The sequence below is a fragment of the Aythya fuligula genome, chromosome 2, assembly GCF_009819795.1.
Source record: "Aythya fuligula isolate bAytFul2 chromosome 2, bAytFul2.pri, whole genome shotgun sequence".
Taxonomy (NCBI): Eukaryota; Metazoa; Chordata; class Aves; order Anseriformes; family Anatidae; genus Aythya; species Aythya fuligula.
In genome coordinates, this window is record NC_045560.1 from 82,353,314 (window position 1) to 82,378,804 (window position 25,491).

Consider the following 25,491-nt stretch of genomic DNA (forward strand, 5'->3'; position numbering starts at 1 on the left):
AAAGCCCACACCATAGCTTTAGAGGTCTATTTCTGCTTCACTTTTCCAAAGCTCTTAGTACTATTTCAATAACACCTGGACTGCAACCCATCAACTTGGGCCATTTCTTTCAAGCCAAAGTAGCAATCAGCATTGAAAAACTTGAGAGAGGCGATTTGTGCTGGATCCCATCAAGCCAATAAAGCGTAATACACTCTAATGTACTGCTGCTGAATGTTTCTCTCTTATTTCAGATTTAGAAATTGTCCTGCTCAACTCTAAAATCCAAGAATACCAGCATATCAACATAGCCATCAGAGGCTGCACTTCCCGTATTTTGCCAGACCAGCTGCCTGGGAAGGGAACGCTCCACCAACACAGAAGAACCAATTCCTCAGGAGTGACAGAACAGCAGGTCTGTCACCTCAAGGTACGCCCCAGGATGAAATGTATGAAACCCCGTGCAGGCAGACATCCTTCTCTGCTGAATAATGCAAAGGAGAACGTATTTCTGATCACAGAATCACACAGAATCACAGAATTCTGGCACCGAGTCAAGAGAAAGTGAGACCATATCACTGTGCTTTTTTGAATCAAGTGCACACACTCCATAGCCTGATGTGAGTCAGTCAGCAGCACTACGATCAGAGCAAGGCCTCCTCAGCTTTCCCATGCACTGACAGCTTCAAAATGATGTCACCTTCCTTCAGCAGCTTGCACTGACTACTGTTTTACCCGTTTTGTTCAGGAACCATGGCTTTCTGTATTTGAAATCTCTGCCAACTCCACTTCCCTTGTCTTTGTTCCAGCCCCAGTATATTCTGGTGTAAAGTTTAGTTTGAGTAAGATGAAAAAAAAAAAAAAAAAAGAAAAGATAAATCTTCTTCTAACACTATTAAACATATTGTATATACATAAAAAGTGCTGTGAGCTATTTTATAATCAACTTGTCAAAACATACACAAAGGTTATATGCAAAAGTCAACAGGCTCTTAAGAGATCATTTTCTTCCATGAGCATTCAGCCCTTATCTATATTCCCACACTTCACTCTAGTTAGGAAAATATCTGTTGCTCTGCTTTGGCACTACTACAAACACCTGGTTTGGCCGTAATTTCAGTCTTCCCACTCATAGATGTTGAGGGAGCTGAGAGAGAGAGAAAGAGAGAGAGAGAGCATGGAACAATTTCAATTCACACCAAAATTCTGTTCAACTCTACCTGGCGGCAGATTTCACAACAAAGACTACTGTGGCTTTTGCTCTTATGTTTTGCACACAAGCTTTTATGGTAACCATTTATTTAGGAATGTATCTTCTACCTGTGGGATTTGTCTCCCATAATATCTCATTTGACCATGTCCTTCCCCCTATTATTAAACACCAAAGTGGCAAAGGCCAGAAGAGATTCACTGTCTAGCAAGGGTGAATAGTTTTGGGTGATCAGCTGCGTTTTATCCATCCCCAGGCTGGGAACCTGGGCACAGTCCGTTCAATGCAATGACTCTGATGGGGATATTTTTGGTCCCCCACACTTCTAAAGTTTACCATTGGACATCTTTAACTTCAGCGCTTCACTTCCTGAAAAATTTGGCTTAGACTGAAATTTCTCACTGTTTGAATGGGAACTAAGAGTCAGTACTCACAATTTTACAAACTTAAATCTAAAAATAGCATAGCAGAATGGAATCGATGTACATATAAGAAATAACAGATTTGCTTGGATCACCGATAAGCAAAATGGGTAATGGTGAGAGCATTACTTAACATCTCATTTCTGCCTTCCCTGAATACGTCCTTTTTTGTCCCACTGAGAGATGTGGCCTACTGAGGTTTGTTCACGAGGCGTCTGAGAACTTCCACACTGTTTTCTGATGTTTCTAAGCCACAGGGAACTTTACCAGCTTGTAATAACCCGGCCACAGAACTTCTGGAAACATTAAACAGAGCCAGCACTTCCAAAGTGCATCAAAACAGGCTGCTGTGCACAGATTACACAGCTGCTTTGTGCAAAGGTATAGCAAAAGTCTGTTACTTCTAGGATGTGTCAAATGGATCTATTGCGTTTGTAGCAACGGGGCTGCTTCTGAAAGCAGAAACTGGTTTAATAAGTGAGAACAGAGCAACAGAACGGAGCAGGCACAGCAGGGCTGATGCTTCTCAGGGAAACTGGGAAAAGTTGCAGGCAAATTCTGCGTAAAGGATAAAGGTTACACAAACGGGGTGCGGGGGGGGAGGAGTACTGGAATGCTCTTATCCAGATGAGGAACATTCATTCAGTGTGAAGTATTTCCGGGGAAAAGAATAAAATACAACAAAACATCCCACTTCAACAGTCAAGATATTGGATGTCTTTTGGAGCGGGACTTCAAAGCCTCTAAAACAGCCAACAGCTCTGAGTACCAGCTTTTGTTGGCTTTGCGGCTCTGTCCAAGCTGTCACACACGAACAGGGTTTTTATTCTTCGTGCCCATTTTGTAGTTGAGGAAAACACAAAGACAACACTCACATGGCACAAAATTCACCCTGAATACTTGAAGAGCGAAACATTTTTTTTTATTTTTAAAGCAACTGCAATGCCTCTGTTCAGTTCAACAAACAGCATCTCATCCTGCTACGTGAACTCCTCCCTTTGCCAGTTAAGCACACGCATTAATTTCATAACTCAGCTATCCAGCAGAAAGGTTACATTCTTACAGGTATGCACTAATTTATGCAGCGACTTCCCACATCCTGTGGGAGAAATGCAATTCTCCTGCCAACAAAGCATGGATGACTTTCAGGTTTAGGGCATTTTTATCTTCCATCTGCTTTGCGATGCCTTCTCAGCACTCCACATGCGTGTTTGATAACAAACAACGTGCTCTTGAAAACAAAACAGAATACAGAAAGCACAGGACATCTCTGAGCTGGCTGTTTCTCTGCACATTAACCAAAGGGCTCGTCTACTAAACGTGAACTGCCAGACTTGCTGTCCTCTGTATTTTTAAGTAGTATGCAAATAAGTAAGATAGTCTTGCTTACGTAAATAAACACTCTTTTTAATTTTCCCTGCTTTATTAAGTATAGAGGTCAGCCACACAACTATAAATAAAAAAATAAACAAATAAGCAAACATTTAGACATCAACTACAGTGTCTTTTCCCAAAGTCCAGGCTGCAAAGAGGCTGCCATAGTAACAGCTGTGTGCACTTACAGGGTCACAATAACATCCATTTTTAAGGAGAAATAAATCAAGATGCAGAGTATTTTTTTTCAGTAAAACATTATTATCTAGGGGAGCAGTGGCAACACGCCAGCACATCTGGATCAGCCTCCCAGAATTTCTCAACAGTGACTCACAGTCCAGTATGATTTTTTTTTTAAGGACCTTCCTCGCTACTCCTTTTATAGTCTTAATCTTTCATCACTACAATCAACTGTGTCCATTTAAATATCATTTAAGCTGCTCTTCTTGATGCTCAGAAAAACAGGTAATGAAGACATCTACAGAAACACCAAGCATGGCTCACAGCAGCTGGTTGCTCCTGTGCTTCATAACAGGTAACAGAACAGCACTAAGTGCTCAAGAAAAATAAAGCAAAAAGTTCATTAGAGTAGTTTCAGAAGAATAGTTTAAGATTCAGCATTTATGTTTTTTTTAAACAAGCAGGGTCCTGGGAAAGTATTATCGAGAAAGCATCTAACAGAAAACTGATGGGGGAGCTATGTCCTCATATCTAAAGCTAAAATGTAATACAATCCCAACCTTCTTCAAAGAGCAACTGCCTTGTGCATTTGTTTCAAGTGGAAAGCAGATGATTCACATACAAAAATCTCCCGTTCTGATCCTCTACAAGGTTTTGCTTAAGAAAATCCTTTGAACACCACACTTTCCTACTGAACAGACCATTTCTTTACATAGGGCGAAGGGGAGAAATACATATACATTGACATGTAATGATCCACAAGCCTTTCATATTTTCACCTAATTTGAGTTGCAAAAAGATTTAACCTAACAGAAAACAAACCCACAGTTGTCAAGATTTGCCACAGCCTGTAACCAAAAACCCTTACTGAAGCCTTTATTTTAGCTCTAGCTTATTCTACCGTCCCCATGAGCTTGTAAATACATATGGTCTGTGTCCCTGAATGAGATGAGAAAAACTGATCTGGCTAAAAATTAAGTGTCTTTGCCTGATGTATTTTTTTCCTGGTTTATCAGTTCCTCAGCTCACTATGGAACTACAGTAACTTTTACACCACTTATCAGAATGGTTTCATTTATTTATTTGAAACAGGTTTGCTGCTGAATGCTAACTTACCAACTCATTATGTAATGTCTGGCATCAAAGGTAACAGAACCTTTGCAGGAGACTAAAACATGAGGCAAACCATTGTTAATATCAGATGAACTCTTTAGGTTGAGAAGAACTGTCAATGTAAATGAGTAAGATGCTTTGTCTAAAACTGAAAAAAAAAAGTCTCTCTGATCAGCAGGATTGCCTTAACTAGCCATTCACTTCTGAACTAAACTGAACTGTGTCCATCTAACCACGTGCCTGACAACTCAGTTGCTGGATAAAAAACCACAAGTGCACAGCAACGCTAACCTTCAGCTGTATCGGTTCCCTGACCTGACCCTTTCCCCTTGACTGAACAAGCAAGTACACCTGCACAAAAAAGAAGGTGAAAGCTGCTTATGGAAAACAGTAATGATAATAACAAAAATAATAAAGAACCACACCAAAAAAGCAACCTGGAACTCACTGTGCAATAGGGGGTTCATTACTTCACATGACAAAGGTTTACCAATGAAAGTAACGTCGGACAATAACGAGTCTAAGTCTTAAAGATAGGACTGTGACTTATCAGCAGTTTTACCTCTTTAACATGAGTGTGAAAGGACACAGACATATCCAGCAGGATCTTGCGTTGCTCCACACGCCTAACAAAATCCTGTATCCTGTCTTCGAGCTGATGGGCAGCTTGATAGATTTCCTCTGGATCACACTCTCCCGTCTGAGCAAGCTGCTCGGCTGCTTCTAGAAGTTTATCTGCGTTGGTATATGTGTTCTGCAGAGAAATAAGTTAGTTTCACAGGGTTAAATCAAAGAACAAGAAGACCCTTGGAATGTGTTTTTCTTTCTTATTTTTTAAGGCAGTAGAACATGAACTTACTAAAGATTTTATTGTATTTCTAGATACTTTTTCATTTAACTGTTGAATTAATTTCTTGTTTATGTCCATTCAAAAGTTTCCTTGAGCCATACCTTAGAAAACTACTTATTCTTCTTTGGTATTAGTATTTTACATTCACAACAAGAATAAATATCAATCTAAATGTCTAATAACTTGTAAACTGGCCTGTTCCCATGGTGGAAAAAATCGCAACAGTAATGACAAGGAGATTTTTCAAAAGTGTATTATCAAAGGTGAGAAAGTCCTAGCTGCTGACAGAGACACTTGGCATCAAATTGATACATCCAGCAGAAAGGTGGAAAGTGACCGGGCACAGAAACAGAAAAAATTATCTTAATCCTTACAGAAATGAGGTATCCAAAATTCATGTCAGCTGGGTCACCATTTGTGAAAGCAGCAACAACAAAATAAGATTTAGAAGTAGTCTATGGCTGAGTGTTGGAGAGGAATATTGTCCCAATGTGTCATAGGATTAACTAAAGCTGATCAGTCAGTCACAGCAGAAACAGAATGGGAGAAATCTGCTATCTGATGTGCTGAGCGTGCTGTGGTCCAGAGAAGAGAGAGAGAGAGAGATGTAACAACTCTTAAAGCTTAGCACTTGCAGCCTGCATCTTTATGATTCTCATTAACTCAAAACAGGAATTTTTCCATACGTGCTATAATTTGGGCACGCTCTGTTCTGAGCCTAACCTTGGGTTTTCATGCATGAATTAGAATGGTTCTCAGAATGGACTCATCAAGAAAGCACAGTAGGATGGTAAACTTTGGTGAATACAAATCAAAGTCAAATGTACAGTAAAGAGGCTTTGCTGATGTCACCTCATGAGGTCTCCTGACAAGGCTGTATTACAGAGTATATAAAAAAAAACGTTGACAATATAAACTGAACCTTTTCTTTTCTCGCCTCCCTCACCATTTTCTCTCAACTCAATTTGCTTGCAAGGATAAATTAAGCTTATGTAAATGTTTTTCTTTGCCATAAATATTGTATCGCACCTCTAATTAATATTATGATATTCAGAAAATTTAAATCCAAACCTGGCCCTTCAACTCAACTAAGAGGCAGAAAATGAGAGTTGTCCTCCAGGGTCTCAAGCAAATTGCATAAAGCAAGCCCAGGATGGATTGCACGACCCAGTGCAGCCTTTGCATATTTGGGGGGAGTTCCCCCTTCATTTATGGTATCTATGCAAGGAATTCAACCCATGCTGCTCCTGGATTTTGACTATGTGCACCTCAGTCCTTCCTTAACCTTCAGCTTTTTAATTGCACCGAGAGGCAGAGAACTCCTCCACACTTTCCCTGGGAAAGCCTGCAGAGACGCAGACAAACCCACCCTTTTCAGAGCGGAGCGTATTACTCAGTGCTCCAGAGCTGCAGCTCAGGCCGTGCTGGCCCAGAACGGGCTCTGATCTGTGCTCTGCTGCTTTGCTCTCCCCAGTCACAGACTACACGTGTTCCAGGGGCAAGGCTGAAGATCCTCAAGGCACTCCTCAACAACAAATACTTCATCAGCCCCGAGAGCCACACCCAGCTACAGATGGCTAAAACAAAAGTTTCCCATTTTAATGAAAACTTGATCTCGCACATGAAGCGTTGTTTATGAATTCCAGGAGGATCTTCCACGTAACAGGCCCAGGCACAGCAAATTTCTCTTCCTGTAAGCTGGATGGTGAGCTACCTGCGCTTCACAATGAACCCAACCTAGAGGCTGCTTTCAAAGCAGGTTACAAATCTCAAGCCGTAACAGCAGACACATGCCTTATCGCTAAAAGTCCTCTTCCAAGTAGAGCTGGAATACAATATAAATATTTATCTTGGGAGATAGTAACTGCCATCCAGAAAAGAAACCATAGCAAATACGAGTGCTCTCCTAGCTCATGCTGCTGCCAGCTCTGTGCTTACTTCTAAACAAAGCTTGGAGGAAAAAGCAGAACAGTGAAGATTTTGGAAGTGTTGGTAGCAAGGGGCAGCCGCCAGTTACAAGGTTAGGCAGCAAGGGCAGGAGCTCTCCCTCAAATCTGCTTATGCCCCTTTCCTAACCTGACAAAGAAGCCTTCACGGTGACACATTCAACACAGAGGTTGGAAACCAATTAACATTTCCTCATAATTTCTCCACTAGTACGCCCTCCCCAAATCTCAGAGGAAGAGAACCAACCTGGTAAGAACTTTAGGTCCTTTAGTCCATCCCTCAGTGCCCCAGGGCACGATCAACTATACTCAAATCTTTAATAAGCATTATTTTCTAAAATACTGCAAAAATCCAATAACGGAGATGCCTCCCTTTCCCAAATGATGTATCCTATAGCTTTCCTAGTCTTCCTGTTGAGAAGTCTTTCTCTGCATATTCTCCAGAAAAAAAAACAAGCCTGATATTTTTAGAAAGGATAGGAAGTGACAGAGCACTGAAAAGTCAAAATTAAATTTAAGAGATTAATGCATAAATGAGTACTGACAACAATAAATACAACAGGAGTGTTTGGAGTCTAGTGCACTGTGGAGGGGAGGGAGAGAGACGTATTACGGACAGAGGGAGATTAACAGAGGTATACAAAGCACTAAAGGTAGAGAAAATTAAAATAGATTACTCATTAAATGCAGTGGATGCTATCACGTTTAAGCATCAGACAACACACTTAAAATGAGAAAGCAGAAGTACTTTTCATCTAAGGAGCAATTAAATTCCATAACTCATTGGCACAGGGACTGGCATACATTCCAGAAGCATAAATTGGTTCAATAAGCAGCAAGCCCAATTAAGGGAAGAGAAGTCCATCAATGACTAAACACTGGTTCTGATGCATCCTTCAGTTCCAGACATCAAATAGACCAAAACAATTGGGAGAGTAAAGATAACTTTTTTTTTTTTAATCAGGTGATGGCCACAAGACATAGACCTTCAGTTTGATGCACTACAGCCATTCATGGGTACAGTAAAGTGAGAATCAATTCATGCAGAGAAGCTTTCTTCCATCCTTAAAGGAGGTGGTACTGGTGCCTGTAGGAAACTTCCAGGTGTATTTGAATAAGGAAGTATCATTTTTGTGCATCTCTTGCACCAAGCAGACTGAGCTCTTAACTCAGATGCAGTCTACAGATAGAGAAGAGAACTTAGCTGTGGAAAAATGTCACACTGATTAATTCTTGCCATAACATTTTCATGGGTTTTGAGTGTGAAAAAGCAGGCATCAATCATAGTTGAAAGAAGAGAAGCTGACTTCAAATCTCATGCTGAAATGCACGGGGAAGTACAACTGCACTACTGATCTGCATCCAGTGCTCTAAGCTGCAAATCTGTGCCCGTACGTGAACTGGTTAAGTCAAAAGCTGGACTCCTGGCACTGACTAAATAGTCTCATGGATATGAAGGTGGTCATGGGAAGTGGGGTGGGAGGTGGAGAAATGCTAAGTAGAAAGTGGATAGGGCAGGCTACATGTGAAAAGAGCAAAACTAAGTTTTCCTTCAGTGGGTACAAGTCAAAGTGTGCATGTGTAGCATGGATGTCGACACATGAGAATCTGGGGAGGATTTCCAGTCAGATGAGTTTTGACTATGTAATGTTTCTGCGGTGGTACCAAAAAGTGTAAAAATAGAGACAAGCCTTCCTTTCACATGAATTTTAAACTGAATAATTTGTAAGCCTACAGTCCATTGACTCTGGAACATCTTTTCTATTCTATAGACAACTTATTTTAACATCTCTTTGACTGCTGCTGAAGAATTGGCATCTCATTCATATTAAAAAACAAACAAAAAAAACAAATGAGGGAGGAAGCAGAAGGGAAGAAAAAAAGAAAAATAGCTCTAATCTGTAGTTAGTCTTCGACCAGGAACATTTCAGGATTACTATTGGCTTGCTGCATTTTATAAAATTTTGCTGGGCCGCTGGCAGATCACTTGACACTGCTTCCTCTCAACTTCTGACTAGAGCTGACTGAAAATCTCCGATGATGCCTAGGGTCCTATTAAGAAACAAATAAATGAAGTACCTGGACCAACCAGAAATGTAGGTAGAGAATAAATTAACTGAAAGTTAGTAACAGGGACTTCAGATTGCTTGCTTTCTTATACTTGAACATAATCTTTCTTATAATACCAACAGCAAAGATGTCTTTTACAGCCTGCTTATATCCACAAGTAAGAGAAATAATTCAGAGGGTGTGCCTCTCTTGGCAGTCACTATAAATTGAAAAAGTTAGAGATGAAAAAAAAAAAAAAGATTTACTTATTAGATCATTTCATCCACCCTTCTGTCAGCAGAGGATGGTTCCCCGTAGTATATTTAAGCCCTCTGACCAGTCTAGTTTTCAGTGTCGCCAAAAATAGAAATTCCACCCATCCCCTAAAGAGATCATTTTAAACTCTAGTAGCATTCAGTTTTAGGAAGCTTTTGCTAAGTATTTGCTGTATAACTTCTTTCTAGCTTAAATAAAAATGCAAATTAACAAGATGCTTTTCTTTCCTTTTTTTTTTTTTTTTCCATCAGTTTACATCCCACTAAATAGTTCTACACACTTCATCCCCTTTGGTTACTCAAACATTTTATTCTTCTTTGCTCAAATAACACAGTATTAAGTATGAGATCATTTGGGTTTTCTGAAGTGTCTTACACAAATAGATTCTTGCTTGTCTGACCCAGAAAAATAAGTATGTCTCTATGGAAAATATTACAGATTTTACTTAAAATGAAGTATTAGGCATGCATATGGAAAATCCAGCATGTGAATGTATAAAACTAACAAAGCTTATTATTTAGCAAAAGTTAATAGAAAATCAATATTAATGAAGCTTTGTGATACAATTCCAATTATAGCTGCCACTGGACTGCTCTAAGACCATATTTACAATTTGTTTTTAGTAATAAAACAGGCAAACTATAAACACAGGCAAATGAAACAGGCAAACTATAAACACACCTCCCATGCATCTACCATACCAGGTGTCACTGCTAAGCTACTGCATGTCACTTCAGAATTTTATAATTCACCTTCTGTTTTGAGTGAAGGACCCCACCTTAATGAGATTCTTCTTGATGAACATTAGATGTTTACTATCACTAACTGTTAATTTTGAATAGACACCGTGTGTTACTAATGGGGAGGATTCAAGCCTTCAGCTTCTTGTAGATGGGTTTTACTAACCTCACATCCCTTTTCTAGGCTGCTACTCAAACCAACCTCCTTGCTGTGCTCCCTGAATTTCTTGGAGCCTCTACTTCATTCAGCTTGATTTTTTTTTTTTTTTTTAAGTGCTACAGAAAAGTGTGTTTTGAAGTTATATCATCAGTTCCACTAAAAGCTAAAACTAGAGTCTTCCCACAGAAAAAACACTGGTATTAGTCATTCAAAACAAGAGGGCATATACAAACTCAACTGCATTCAAAGCAAATAACCTAAAGGGGTTTTCTGGCGCACCTGGTTTCTTAGAAGCCTGATTTTCATTTTATCCCTTTTATTTTTTAAGGAATGCTTTCAAACAACTAAGTGAAAATAAAGAAAATAAAAGAATAATAGCAGTTCTTTCAGGCTTCAAGGCTCCCACTCTCTGTAACACTGTGGATTTTTTATTTTTTTTCTTACTGAAGCTGGAGTGCAGAAGGTAAATGAATAAAAGCTTGTGATAGAAACAAAATAGGCCATTCTTGGAATGGATTTTTTTTGGTAGTAGTAGTAGAGCTCTCTGTTTAGCCCTTCAGTTCCAGAGCAAAAGGTTTTCATATATTTCAATGGCAAGCACACAGTACTGCAAGTCTCATTTTTTTTTATTTTTTACCTGTGCGACCTCTTCAAAGTCTTCGTGGCGTTTCTGCAATGCCCTAGCTCGATGAAGGGATTTCCCCACTCCGGTATGTTTGCTAAGAAAGGCTTCTCCATGGTTTTCAATCCAATCCAACACCTGTGGTGCAAAAGAAAAACACAAAAACTAAATGAATGCACTGAATATCTTGTTGCAATACAAAGAAAACCGTTGTGATAAAAAGACAACTATTCAAGAAACTAAGGAGCTTTAAAGGGACTGCATATAAGGAACTGTATTGATGGATTAAAATGCAGTATTGCCATCAGAAGCCATTAGTTATATCCTCTTATGAGCACTCATATGAACTTTCATGAAGGCCCAAACTAGATGAAAGTAGGTAAATTGTATGACTTAGGATGCATTTGAAGTCTACCAAGGACAGCGTAATTTCTGCACACTCATAAATTTGACAGCAAATCTGATCCAGTTGGCGAGACCCCTGGCGAGTTGTCTTTCTGTAGCCTGTGCCTTCAGCTGACATTCTTCTGCAATGTAACGCTAATGGAGTCTGCACATTCTCAAACAATGCTGGTGAATAACAGTAATGTCTTATATTAGAGGAGCAGTTGCTTCTCCTACTGCATACTGTGAAGACAAGAAGAAAAGTATTTTTTTTTTTAACTAACACAATATAATTGAGTTGAAATCCTCATGAGATGAATGACGTCTGCATTCAGAGCACATGAAGAATTCTGCCCCAGTTCCACAGAAGTATCTCCCCAAAACATCAGATAGACATAACTGTGTATTGTAAATTCCATAGCAGAAAATGGGAGGAATGAAAGACGTTTTAAGGACATTAAAGCTTCTACCACAATGACTGGTCTGACGGCTTTATAAATAGTAAGTTGTACATGCAATTAGTTCCTGCCAGTTAACACAAAGCATTACTGCACACATACCAAGTTTCTGATGAGCGAATGAACAAAAACATCTGGTCTCTCTCCAAATTAATACATCTTAGCCATATTTTAATTCCTTCATTAAACTAGCATGCATATGGTATTTTATTCTTTGGAAGATACTCTGAGGTTCAAGAATGCTGTTCAGAATTAAAAACAACTCCATATGAGTAATTTTTTTAAGTCAGCTAATTGCTTTTATACAGTATTTATGAAGAGGTGTGGAATGCTTCACTTAATATTCACCTCCGGCATTCTTTTACTTTATCATAGAATCTCTGAGTAGCTGAGGGTGGAAGGGACCTCTGGAGATCATCTGGTCCAAGCCCCTGCTCAAGCGGAATCACTTGCCCAGGACCAGGACCAGGAGACTTCTGAATGTCTCCACGGGCCTCCACAACCGCTCTGGGCAACTTGTGTCAGTGCTCAGTGACTCACACCGTAGTGTTTCCTGACGTTCAGACAGCACCTCCTGTGCACCAGTTTGTGCCCTCTGGCTCTTGTTCTGTCACTGAGCACCACTGCACAGAGCCTGGCTCCATCCTCTTTGCACCCTCCTTTCAGGTATGAATGCACATTGATGAGATCCCCCCTGAGCCTCCACTTCTCCAGGCTGAACAGTCCCCGCTCTCTCTGCCTCTCCTCACATGAGAGATGTTCCAGTCCCTTCACCATTTCCATGGTCCTTCAGTGGTACTGTTCATGGTAGTCCAGTAGCACTTTGCCTAAAGCAGCCCTGGATACCATTAGTCTTCTTTGTGACAAGGGCACACTGCTAGTTCATGGTCAACTTGGTGTACATGTATATCAGGATGCTCAGCTCCTTTTCAACCAACCTGCTTTCCAGCTGGGTGGGTGTCTGAGGCTAATCCTCTCCAGATGCAGGACTTCACACTTTTTGAACTTCATGAGGTTCCTATCAACCCATTTCTCCAATCAGAGAAATTTAAAAACGTAATGTTTTGCTTCCTTCTGAAATAAACTTGCCAGAACCCCATACCATCTCTCTCCTCATCTACTGGTGTCCTTAACTCTGATTCAAAGAACTGGGTGCTTCCCCCCCACACACTGTATTTGCCTCGTACTAAAAGCACTTGACATTTAGTACAACTGAAGAGAAAGATAATTTTCTTGCTTTCGTACAATCACAGAGTTAAGAACTATTCCTGCAACATCACTCATGGCTCTATTTGATACACATACAATCCCACACACTATTCCCGTACAAGACAGCCATGCTTTCTTTAGTACACAAAATGAAATCATGTCGTGTGATTTTCTCATTTATCTTGACTGTCAGAATCTTTTTTCATTTGCAAATCCTTGTCCACTCGACACCTTCAAGACAACAAACAATCCCATAGTACTATGTAGTACAGTCATCGCAAATCACCATCACTTCACTGAATATCTATGGCATGTACATGCTTGTTCTTCCACGTAAATATTGCCAAATGAATGCTTATTGTTTTTTCATTCAATGTACAATTTCACTTGATTCTTTCAAGCTTAAGAATTGATTGAAGAAGGTAGAAGGAGCAGCCAAACATGGCCTCAGTCATCTGTAAAGTTTATGTTACCAATGCTTTTGACTAGTTTCAGTACACCACTCTGCCCTTCTCATTCTAAAAAGAGCTGAAGAGAGACATGTTTGGATGAGAGAATTAGACTAGAGTCTAGGGACTACTGACACTTACAAGCTAACAAATGAAATCAGCAGCAAAATCTGCCCCAGAAACCTGGATGAAAAGCAAAAAGCAGTACAGTGAGAACTCATTTTGTGACAAATAATGCTCATTTAAATTCTCAAGAGAAGAAATTGCCACAGAAATCCAGTACACAGGCGATAACTTAAACCAGTAAGCTATAGAGGCACTGCTGCCCCTAAATGAAACCAGTATGAATACAAATCTTATTAGTGTTCAGCCTTCTTACCTTGATTCTTAACAAAACTGAGGTAGCACTGTGTTTGGAAATTTCACAGCATGTAAAAACAGACTCAGACGTAAGAGCATTCTCTTACCCATCACTGAAAACTCCTACGTACCACTTTGCCCAAAGGACAATACCATTAGTTGACACTGATATTAGGCATTTGCAACTTAAATGATGCATTTTCTCTCTCCTCCTGGAAGAGGTAAAGAATTATCCTATATATCATACAAACCCACTAAGAACCTGTCTACTAGTACTGGAAGCACATGGAATACACTCCAGTAACGCAGTAATACACAGGAATTTAAAACAATTTTCATTGAAAGGGTGAATAATCTTACTCTCAACTACAGCAAGCTGCTTTAGTAAATTGCAATTAAGCTGTAACTGCAGTCTCAGCAGAATCATCCTTACGCCCAATATAGGATCTAGAAAAGTGCTCATCCTTAAAGCACTGATACAGAATATTTAAAAGTAGTAATTATTATGGAAAGATGGCTTCATCTTGACAAAATCATCATTGATGGCTGCAATATACGTTGTGGATATGCTGTTTGCAGAAATAAATGATAGACAGCTGATCTTTTGCAGATTCAACATGCTCATTTTCACCAATTTTTCCCACATTATTATCCAGTCCTTCCCTCCCCACTCTCCCTTTAGCTCCTTTGCACACTTACATTTTTCTGATCTCCACTGCTTTACTCGGTGCTATTTTCCAGACATAAAATTTAGAAGGGGAGGGAGGAAATCTTGGAATTTCTAATCTTCAAGTAGTTAAAATGTGCAAAAACTCTCTCCCCAAAACAATTATTTCACACTGGCACCGCCTCCAAACGCGACAGTAGAATCATGCAGTGAAATCAGTAGTATTTTGATGCCGAGAAACTAGAAAGCATTCTTGACCCGCCCTTCATTAGTCCAGACTGAAACAAATGACTGTTAAAACAAAAAACTCAGTCTGTGTGGATGGCAGATCAAGGAGGAAGAAACAGCACATTTATCCAGAACAGACAGAGACGACATCCAAGGTCAGTGGGGACGTAATAAATACATGATTTAAATCAACTTTTACATGTATGTTTTACTAATTTCTGACTTGCAAGCCACTAACGTTGTTTTTCAGGCCCTAAAGCTTTCCCTGTATGAGTGTAAACAGTATCTCTATACCAGAAGCATTATCTTCATTTTGACCTTTTAAGACTTAGCACCATAAAACCACATACAACAATTCTATTAGAAGTCTGCTTTTTTAAAAAAAATATTATTTTTTTTTAAATCAGAATTGTCAGAGCTGCTTCCTTTTCTTTCCTGATGTGACGTTTATATTTTCCACTCAGTAAGCCTGTCAATTCTTAAGCATAAAATTATAATTTTGTTAGCATATTTTATATTAGAAGGATTGTTTTCAACAATTGAATGCAACAGCTTTAATTTTTTTTTTTTTTAATTAGCATCCAATTTTTGGCAGTAATATAAATTAACTAGAAATGAGATATCCTGGCACGTTTCTGCTATTTAATGTGAAACTCAGAACTCTGTGCAGTGTAACACAGTCAGAGGTTTTCACATTCCACCTTTCAGATCTGATGTAATTTATGTGGTACCTATCATTTTTATTATTTCAAGTGCCTTGCATTACTGTTTGCTCCAAGAAATTAACAGATGATTCTTGGTGTATGTAGCTAGCTAGCACCATCATGTTTTTGTTGATTTGGAAAGCTCCACAAAAAACTCCATCCCAATGCTGAGCAAAATGGCGGGGGGGGGGGGGGGTGTGAAAAAAAAAAAAAAGCAGCTAAGGAGGAGTAACACAAAATATGGTACACAGCCTATTTGTCTTCCAACTCAGCTCTGTCACTCACTTAACACTTTCATGAACCGATTTATTTCATTAACCTGGTAGAAAACTGAGCCAGGACACGGGTAAGGAGGAAATCACTGACTCATCCTAAAGGACATTTATAAATTCACTTACAGTGCAACTTGGTTACTTGCCACTGTGTTTTATTTAACTATAAACAGTGGAAAAGGGCTACACTTCGTTTACTTTGTCACGGAAAAAAATTACATTTAGCTTCCCTGACAATGATGAAAAAAGATTTTCACACCAATTGTTAAATCATGCTAGACAATCTGAAATTAATTTATTAACATTTGAACAAAGATTAGCAAGCTTGAGAGAACATGCAAATGAAAACTAAGATATTTGAGAAAGTTTCTTTGGAGCTCTACATAATCATGCCAGAATTGTCTTGGATATGCATTTAAGCAACGCTTCAAAACCAAGTAATTTCATGCACTGAATAGAGTCAATGAGTGTTCAGTTGAAGAGCTAACATTGCTCAGACAAATTAGATGATCTAGTAAGATTTGTTTTGGTTTTCTCTTTCAAGAAAAAGGAATCTTTATTGTTCAAGATCACTTTTTTTTTCCCCCTGTGGATTTTCAAAGCTAAGGGAGCTACAAATTGCCAAAGCAAGACTATTCCAGGGAACCTTCATTATGTGCTTGCCATTTTCTTTAAGAGCTCTGCTACTGGCTACTGTCTGATGAATTTATCTGGTGTGGATGTTGATTTATTATTGTCTTACAGCATGAAATTAGAGAATGATGAGTTGTATTTCAAGAGGGAACATTAATCATAATTCACATTGTGATCAACTAAAAAGCAGCATCAAAAATAGGCCAGTATATAGTTAATTTGAAATAATGTAACAAAAAGCTATACCTCCACATGAAACATTTCACAATCCTTAAAGTGGATGGCTAATGACAATTACAAGGATAAACCAAAGGACAACACGGTCTTTGACAGGAACAGCTACTGGATATTAAGGGAAGGACTGAGGAGCATGGCAACCGTGTTCTACTTCGCTGAACCAGGGGCTGTATTTCTGTACATAAAATTTACTTCTAAATCTGAAGTGGTTGATAGAGATGCACATTAACACTAGAAGATGCAGTTTCAAATTGTCAAGAGGTCATCTTGATACCTTAACGCAAGATCTGCCTTGCATAGCATACAGAAAAAATGGGCATAACAAGGAAGAGAAATTTCGCTAGCCAGTAAGCACTGAATAATACACCTAGAGGGAGAGTAACCTTCTTGAATTTTTTGTAACAAGAACTTCTGGAATACCCATAATCTGCACGTGTAACTTGGATAATGCATTCCTGATACTCAAAGTCATACAAGTAGGTAAAGCTGTCTACTTCAGTGTTTTCAGTCCTGTGACTGATGCTAAACGCACCGGTTCTGAGAGCTGACTGGTCTTAGGCAGAGGAGGAACGTCCATCTCCTTGCTGAAGAAGCAGATCACGACTCTACCATGACCTCAGTCTGACAAAGGGTTATTTGCCAGCTTTAAAGAAACAAGCAGTCTCAGAGCTCAGTCTTTCACCCAGAGCCGTGAATTAGGATGTAGAGGAAAACAAGAATTTCATATAAACATTTTATGACTCCCAAGATAATAAAAGCAAAGAGTAGGCTCAGCACAGTAAGGCTCACTGTAGCATGTAATGAACACCCCAGGAAATAAACTGCCTGCAGCCTAACCTACAGGCCTGAAATCTGAATTATACACCCTGCAAACAACCGCAGGAGGCCACTTTGCCTTGGTTGTCTAAGTAGGTCCTCCCTTGACTGAATTCAGGGTAGTTGAGCAAGTTTCAGGGCCCAATCCACTCTTGTTGAGACTAGACTACAGATGAGAGGATCTACTTTTTCCATATGAGAAACAAACTACTATTTTAATTTCTGTATCTTAAAATTTCTTCAGAATGAAGGCTGTTAAATGTAAGAGGTGATTTTGACAAGTCCACTTCCCTGACTATTCACATGCAAGTACCAACATCAGACCCTCCAGACTAACTACTGTTGATATAACAAACTTGATGAGGAGCTCCTAGGATTTATACAGTGGCATAAGAGTGTTTTCAGATTGGTTCTCAGTGATTTTCCTGACATTCATAACATTAACTCTGCTTTTTTTTTTTCATTTTTTTGGTCAGCTGACGTTTTTCACACATTTCCACATTCTTTGTCACAGCTCACTGTTGAGAATTTGGAAAAATGCTTGCCTTTTGAATATTTGCCTTTTTTAACATTAAAAAATAATGAATGTTTTAAATAATTTTACACTTCATGTTTAAGTATTCTTTAATCTTTTTTATTTATTGTACAGGAAAAGATAGGCACTATGTATAGAAATTCGAGCAAACAAGATTGCTTACACACACCCTACCCCTACCTGATTGAAATCTCTTTGTCGATGACTGCAAATGGAAACCAGGCTATTTTCCTCCCAACTGCTTACACCCAACATTTTCTCAGTCTAAGTACATGAAACAGGTAAGTACATGAAATTTGAATTAAAGTGCAACTAATTTGGAAGAAACAAGATTATTTTAACAGAACATATGACTGGTTATCTAAAATTCACATTCAGAAGTTCCTGTCTGTAAACACCTTCACACTAAAATGAAAGAACATGATTAGTAAGTATTGACCGTATCTTTACTTTTTATAGAACAGATATCAAGGAATACATTACTAGTAACTCTGTTAACTGCCATCGAAAATAAACATTTTCTGTTTACTAAAAATCCATTAACATTTTTTTTTTTTTTTTACAGCTTTACCTTTTTAAGCTAAAACCAGGTCACAGAGATATTAATGTTTGTACTTCACTCCTAACTTTTATGGATGCCGTAATAATAGCAAAAACATGGCAGCTAATAGCCATCAATTCAGAAACAGTGACAATGTCAGAAAGTAATGTTATCTGTAATTATTCTGCCTATTTAGCACAGTATGTTCAGGTTCTAAAAAAAAAAAAAAAAAAAAAAAAAAAAAAAAAAAAAAAACCACCTGTAAAGTATCCCTGAGAATTTGAAACTAAAACCTTGTTACAGAATAACACAATTTATTGCATGTTACTACTACAACTCTTTTCTGTCATCAAGTCCAGAATTTTACCTAGAATGTGAATACCAGCTTCCAGCACGAACTTAAAACAGCCTCTGTCTAGAATAAAAATCTTTGTCATCCTACCTGAATTCAAGTAAAAAAGAGAAGGTAATTTAAAAACAGAAAGAAAATGAAGTGGAGCTAACTTATGAACATAATTTCTACCTGTAATAGCAAGTCTTCTCTCTTAACACACAGAACTCGGAATCAGTCAATCGATCCCATGGATATATTTGATTGTTGAATTAAAGAACATGGGGTCTAGCAATCAAACCCACCTGTCACTGCAACCAGCACCCAATCGCAACCTGACAGAACAGAAATGCATTTAGAAAGCATGAAGTAAAACCTACCTGTTGAACATCCTGTTGAAAAACACATAGCTGAAGCCGCTGGTGCAAGCGGACCTTTCGATGCTGCCAAATGTTTTCCAGTTGGCGCTGGTGGTGCAGTACTTCATGGATGACATCCAGAACGTGATGAACTGCTTTTGAGTAGTTGGCAGAAGCAGTGAGAGAATCGGAACTTCCAGGAGTCAACGGCCTCTGAAGTTTGTCAAGCAGCGACTTTCCATCTTGGCTCACCTGACCACCAGGAAGCACAAAGAATTACTTGTCTGCCAAAATCTCGCTACTCTACTATTTCATTTCCCCTGCTCCCTATTTTAGATTTAAGAACTCGGGGAGCAGTACGAAATCTTTATTACTATTCCAGGCGTGATTATGTGCAGCTGTTCTACGAAAAAAAAGAAAACACACAACTGCATTTTTATATCTTTACTCTATGAAAGCAAATTTAAAGAAGCAGCACTCTTCTAAGTAACAGCCTGCCTTTTGATAAGAGTGCCTTTCCTTTACTGTGACTTTTTTTTTTTTTGAACAGTCAAATCTCACTATGAAGCTCTTTTAAGCTTCAGCACTCTCATCAAGTAAGCACCAAAAATTGTACAATTGTCCAGAACTGTCTTTCCAGGATCATCTCTCTCTTCTATGTTGCTGTGAAGGGGAACAGGGAAGTTACCTTCTATGAGTTAATATTAATCTGATGAATGCATTTAGACCAGCAGATATGGACTTAGGACAGAGTTTCGTCTGACATGATTTACAACTTTCAGATTATTACTGGTACTGGCAAGCCAAAGGCAAACTGGTGTTAAGACAAACTTAACCTGATCAAATTACTTAAAACCTCTCCATGTAGCACAATATGTTCTTTTCCAAAACGTGTCTAACTACTGAAGCTGTAAGAATGCTAGTAATTTAGTTAGTGTCTTCTCTGATTCAAACCATGGCAAAAACATTTAGTGTGCATGCATTAAAATGCAATAATCCTTCCTTATCTGGCCACTGTTGATGTTTAACACTTGCAAGGCTGTTGAAAGCACTTTTCATTGCTGTTAGCTACTCCGTCACTTTTAGCATGAAGCTCAGAGAACTGTTACAGTTTGGTATCACTCAGCTACCTGTAAAAAACTTTCCTAATTGCTCGTCTAATAGGAAGGGAAATTCGTCCAAAACCACAAGAGTGGGATGTGAACAACAGTCAGAATCTGTCAAATCAACACCATGTCACAAACAGAAAATTGGCCAAGGCTTTTTCCCAATGGCTATTTTCATCAATTTTCACTAAATTTAGGCACAATTAAAGACTGCTGTTTAGTAGTCAAACAGATTGAAAGGAAGTTCTTTTCTAATAAATAGTTTACAAGAGAGTTTATTTCTCATTTAAGCTTTTTCATTTCAGTAGTAGCTATGAATGCACAGAATGAAGCTCACTTGAAACAGTAGCTCTCATAAAGTCCAGTCAGGTAGAAAAAAAAAAAAAAAAGTGTAGTCCACAGTAGCTGCTATTATAATAATGATTTTTATTCCCTTTCTATACCCAAACCATCATCTAGAACAAGCCGTTCAAATATTTGAAGGCAACAGACTTCAATTACCTATCAAGAGTCCATGAAATTTAGAAAAAAATATGTGAAAGCCCCTTGATCTGATCAGTTTATTAGCTTCACAAGCAAATGACCATGCCTGTTTCCCCAGTGAGACTTTCTTCCTTCCCAGGGCATAACTACCCTGAGATTTCAGCTAGATATATGTAACAACATTTAAGGCACAGCTATTGGATTTTCAAGCACACTAGTCATCTAGGCTCATAAACTCAGATAAATTACTTTTCTAGTAGTATACAGCAATTATCCTCAGTAAAATAAGACTCAGAGCTAGTCTTAAAACCATTTACTCTGTCTTCTACTTTGCAACCAAATTGTATTGTCAAGACATCACAATCTAAAAATGACTGTTATAATTTCCACACTGCTCCTTTCTCCCAACTGTTCATTCATCACAAAATGAAAGGAGATCTGTGCTGTAACAGAAATGAAGTCATACATGTAACAATAATAAGCAGTAGTTCTAAAATATCTTTACACAGAAAGGTAACTCCATCGATCTCCAAAAAAAAATGCACATTTAAATAAGAGGAAATGAAACCACCTGTCCAGAGGAACATGACTTGTACATACATATATGACTACTGTTCCTGCACAAATTCTGATTTCTAAAGAATAAGCTATTCCTTTACCAGATGGGGAAAAGCAGTAACCTAAAATCAGAAGAAAGGTGCCTATGTCAAAAGCTACAGCTCTGAAACTCTAGATAAATTTACAAAATGTTTGTGAGCAATCCTATTATCTACCCATCTCATTTATTTTTATTATGCATCACCAGGAAGTAAACAGTATTTACCAAAGTAATCCACAGTAATTATTTACACTTAACAGCAGACTCCAATTCATTCACATTCCTGTTTAAAAACACACCAAATAAGAACAAAAACCAACCAACCAAAAATCCCAATGCTTTAACTTCAATGCTTTATAATTATTCTAGACAGCCCAAACCTTTTTATTCCTTGCTGCATTCTCATGGAGCACGCACTGCAGATTGCCTCTTGTCACACTCACCTACTACAAACATGCCACGTCGCTCTCTCTCGCATTTAAAAAGGGGATCCTCTCAATGAACAAAGGTTACAATAAAAAAATAAAAAGCTTTCCTATAACGTAAGTTCTCAAGAATGAGTTAAAACATGTGGCAAGATCATAACTTTTATCAACAAAGATGGTAACAGGAACAGGGATATCAGCATGTGTTTTACACGAGACAACAGCTTGTGAACTCTGGACTTGTGACTAATGGCAATAAAGTTTACGCAGGCCCTAAGATGGTAGGCATGCAAAAAATCCAGTATACTAACAATACGGACTGATCATCAGCACTAACCTTACATTCCTTTACCGCTAAATGAAACGTGACCACACGTAAGATTCAACTGCCCATAACAGAGTTGATTCATCACAAAGTAGTTTTGTCTTTTTTGTCAAGCATAAATCGCAAACGTTACTTCATTCCTACACCACTTCCTTTTAAAATGTGCAATCTGTGGCCTAAGCTGTCCTGTGTCCATGTCCTGTGTCGATAATTTTATACCATGATTTAATCAAATGCGTATTTCCACGTAAGTTGCAACAGAAACTGCTTTATTTGATTCAATCAGTTCCATATAACACCAGAAATAGTTTTATTCTGTGATGCTGATAACTTGGGGAGGGAGGGAGAGGAGGTAACCAAAGCTCAAAGTAATACAAAAAATACCTGTGAGCTAGTAGTGAAGTCTATATCCACTTGATTTCTCTAAGCTAACTGAAGAACATAAGAGAACTGAGTTTGAAGAAAAATGATGTATACATCAGTCATTGTTTTTAGGACACCTTCAGAATAAGCATTTAAGTTGTATTTACAAGTAATACAAATACTAAAAAGCATTCTCAAAAATACCCTAGTATGTTCAGAATCCAAGATCAGAGCAGCAGCATAGGATATGCTAATCTTATGAAGGCTGATTACACAGGCATGCTGGCTCACTGAAGTGCCAAGGTTGGCAAAACTAAGTATATAACTTCTGGTTTGTCAAATGATGTCCTCAGATGGTTAAGCCCTTTTTGTCAGACAGTTTCACAGACTGATTTTCAAAACACACTTAAAGCAATCCATACCAACGGGATACCTTTCCAGCTTGTTTCCCTTCAAACATTTTAATGACAGTATCATACTGCTATTAGAAGGTAGGAATACACAACTGTAAACTAAACATACTTAATACACTACATGGATTGTTTGTACCATGTTTGGTTTCATCTTGCCTTTAAATTTCTTTGAGAAGATTAGGAGGATGACTTAAAATTTAACTTTAACTTTGAATAATAGCAGCAAAATACAGTGAATCAAACTAGGGGGAGAAAGCCTGGCATTTGAGTTTCCAACTAACACATCATGCAACAGCCAATGCCAGTTTATGACCCAACCTTAATATTACACCATATTATCAAGTCAGCAACCTGAGGAAACAAAGAAGACGCTTGCCTCAGAGTAAGCCAAGGTAATATGCTCATATATCCCCTGATGATGATGGATAGCATCTTCTAAATCTTGCAGTTCTGAGGGAAGTTCCACCTCTCCACAGGCTTTACACCATGAATCCACATTGCTCATATACTGCAACAGAGAAGAGATAGCCTACTTAATTTGGGGTTCTATCAATAAGTAAATATACTTTAGAAACACACAAAAGGACAAATATCTGTGTGACAGTCACTGAGAAGACACCTGTTAAGTGAAAACTCTTCAATGCATTTATTTCTGAACTAATATAAGATTATATTAGAATAGAAACAAATTTTCAAGCCTGACGGTACTGCTGCTTCTAGGTATACATACGGAACTCTTTCAGCCCTTCACAGACAGGCAGGCTTAATTACATGTTGGCAGCCTTCAGCACCAATTAAACTGTTGGCACTGCTGATACTTCAAGTTTACTCTTGCTCCTCTTCTCAACTTTGCAGCTAAGAAAAAACTTCATCTCAATCTGCACCTACCATTTCAGATGCATGAAAGGTAACAAAGATCTTGTCTACAAAAATAGGTAAAAACATGCTACAGACCCTCTTACCTGTCAACTCCCTGTGCAGATACTCATGGTACATTAATTAAGCCATTCCCTCACTTTTTAAAAACCTTTAGAGGAAACAAAGTTATTTTGCATTTGTGCACACTCACATACACAGACTTAATGGTGAAAGCCAATTAATGGTTCACTGAAACACTTCCTAGTTGTCTTTTGTTGGAAAGAGTGTCAAGGAGGCAAAGCGTGTTAGAGCACAGTAAATTCACACCTTAGTCCCCACAGCACTAAGTTCTCCATACAGAGCAGCACTAAATCCATTTGGCAAGCTACTACAGTAGCAAGCACGTAAGGGATTTACAACTTAAGCGGGGGTCTCTTAGGACTAACACTGTACTTTGAGCACACAGCTATGTCAGCATAGCCGCTCAAGTCAAACCTTGCAGGGGAAATTGAGGATACTGCGACAGAATCTCTTCTGCGGATAACTCAAGTTATCTCTGAAGCTTAAGCTGCCCTGACAGAACAGAAACTGTCATCACAGCTGTATGCACTTCAAAAGTTCTGTCAACTTATTTTTGACAGCTAGGGGGCATGGATTTTATACCCTTGTTACACTAGGAAAGGAAAGAGGAAAAAAGAATCTGTTTGTTTCTAGGATTTTTCATAGCTGTTACACTTAGCTTAGCCAAACACGTGTGACAGCTTGTAAACTAAATTTGTCTTCTCTTTGTGTGAAGTTCTCTAGTCTCAAAAGCTTTAGGAAGCCAAGGCATTTCTCTCATTACATACATCTTAATTCCTGGGTCACATGTCGTCTTTTGAGGAAAAGTAATCCGCAGACCACCTCTGGTATTCCACTAGTGTTTGACTACAGGAAGAAAGGGTGGTGAAGTGTTTATTTCTTAGATACTTGCTTAATTCTCATTTAATCAAGGGACAGTTTTAACAAATCTCTAACATTAAGCACTGAACATTAAAAGAAGCTCCACGTAGGACCATGGAGCTGCATCTTTTGTACCAGTCAGCATGAACTCACAGTTGGGTACAGTCTTCTCTGTGTCTGAGGCAATGACACTTACATGTAGCTTGTAAGGGAACACATGCATTCAAGAAGGGTGCGTTATTTCTTTCGCTACTTATTTATTAATAATTTCTATGTAGGTCAAGTATCACCAGTCTCTAAAGGGGTCATTCCTCTCACTCCAAACTCACTCTCCACTGTCAACAGCTAATGCATCAAGGCCAGGTATCTTACAAAGCAACTATGACAATCCATCAGAGTTAATCAAGTGAAAACTGCAAAAGGTACAATTAAGGAGAGGAAGTAAATGAATCCCTGAACATACTGCAGTATTTTCTCTCATTCTTCTCTTTCCCCTTCTTTAGATTTACGTAGTACTGAGGAAGGGAACACCAACTACTACCACAGTTGTCCACAAAATTCTTTGCACACAAAAAATGTACTCTCCTGACTTCTGATTAAACTCAATTTTTTACAAAACAGGACGACACTTCAGTCTGAGGATATATCTGTTCATGTTTTACCATCCTTCTCACACATGTAAGACCAACAATGCTTAAAAATTAACCTAAATAACCTCAGCAATTAGAAGAGCATCAATGCTGATCAACTATCATGATGTGTCTAACACATCCTTCAAGCTGGTTTGTGACTTTTACAGCAGAAAACAATTTCTTCCTCTTCTTTCTGTGCAGCTTCTCTTTAAAACCTGATAAAAATATTTATTATAGTGGCG

The 25,491-nt window shown here is 38.5% G+C and overlaps 1 protein-coding gene across 1 annotated transcript in view; it reads right to left on the reverse strand.

Moving 5' to 3' along the window:
• The window catches only part of TRIO (trio Rho guanine nucleotide exchange factor), a 241,384-nt gene that overhangs the window by 124,582 nt on the left and 91,311 nt on the right, over positions 1-25,491 (reverse strand). The window contains exons 8-11 of the mRNA XM_032181775.1: positions 23,194-23,325; positions 19,126-19,356; positions 10,937-11,059; positions 4,841-5,032 (exon numbers count right to left, since the gene is read on the reverse strand). Of these exons, the coding sequence (XP_032037666.1) occupies positions 4,841-5,032; positions 10,937-11,059; positions 19,126-19,356; positions 23,194-23,325 (678 nt within the window). The remainder of the gene's footprint in view (positions 1-4,840; positions 5,033-10,936; positions 11,060-19,125; positions 19,357-23,193; positions 23,326-25,491) is intronic.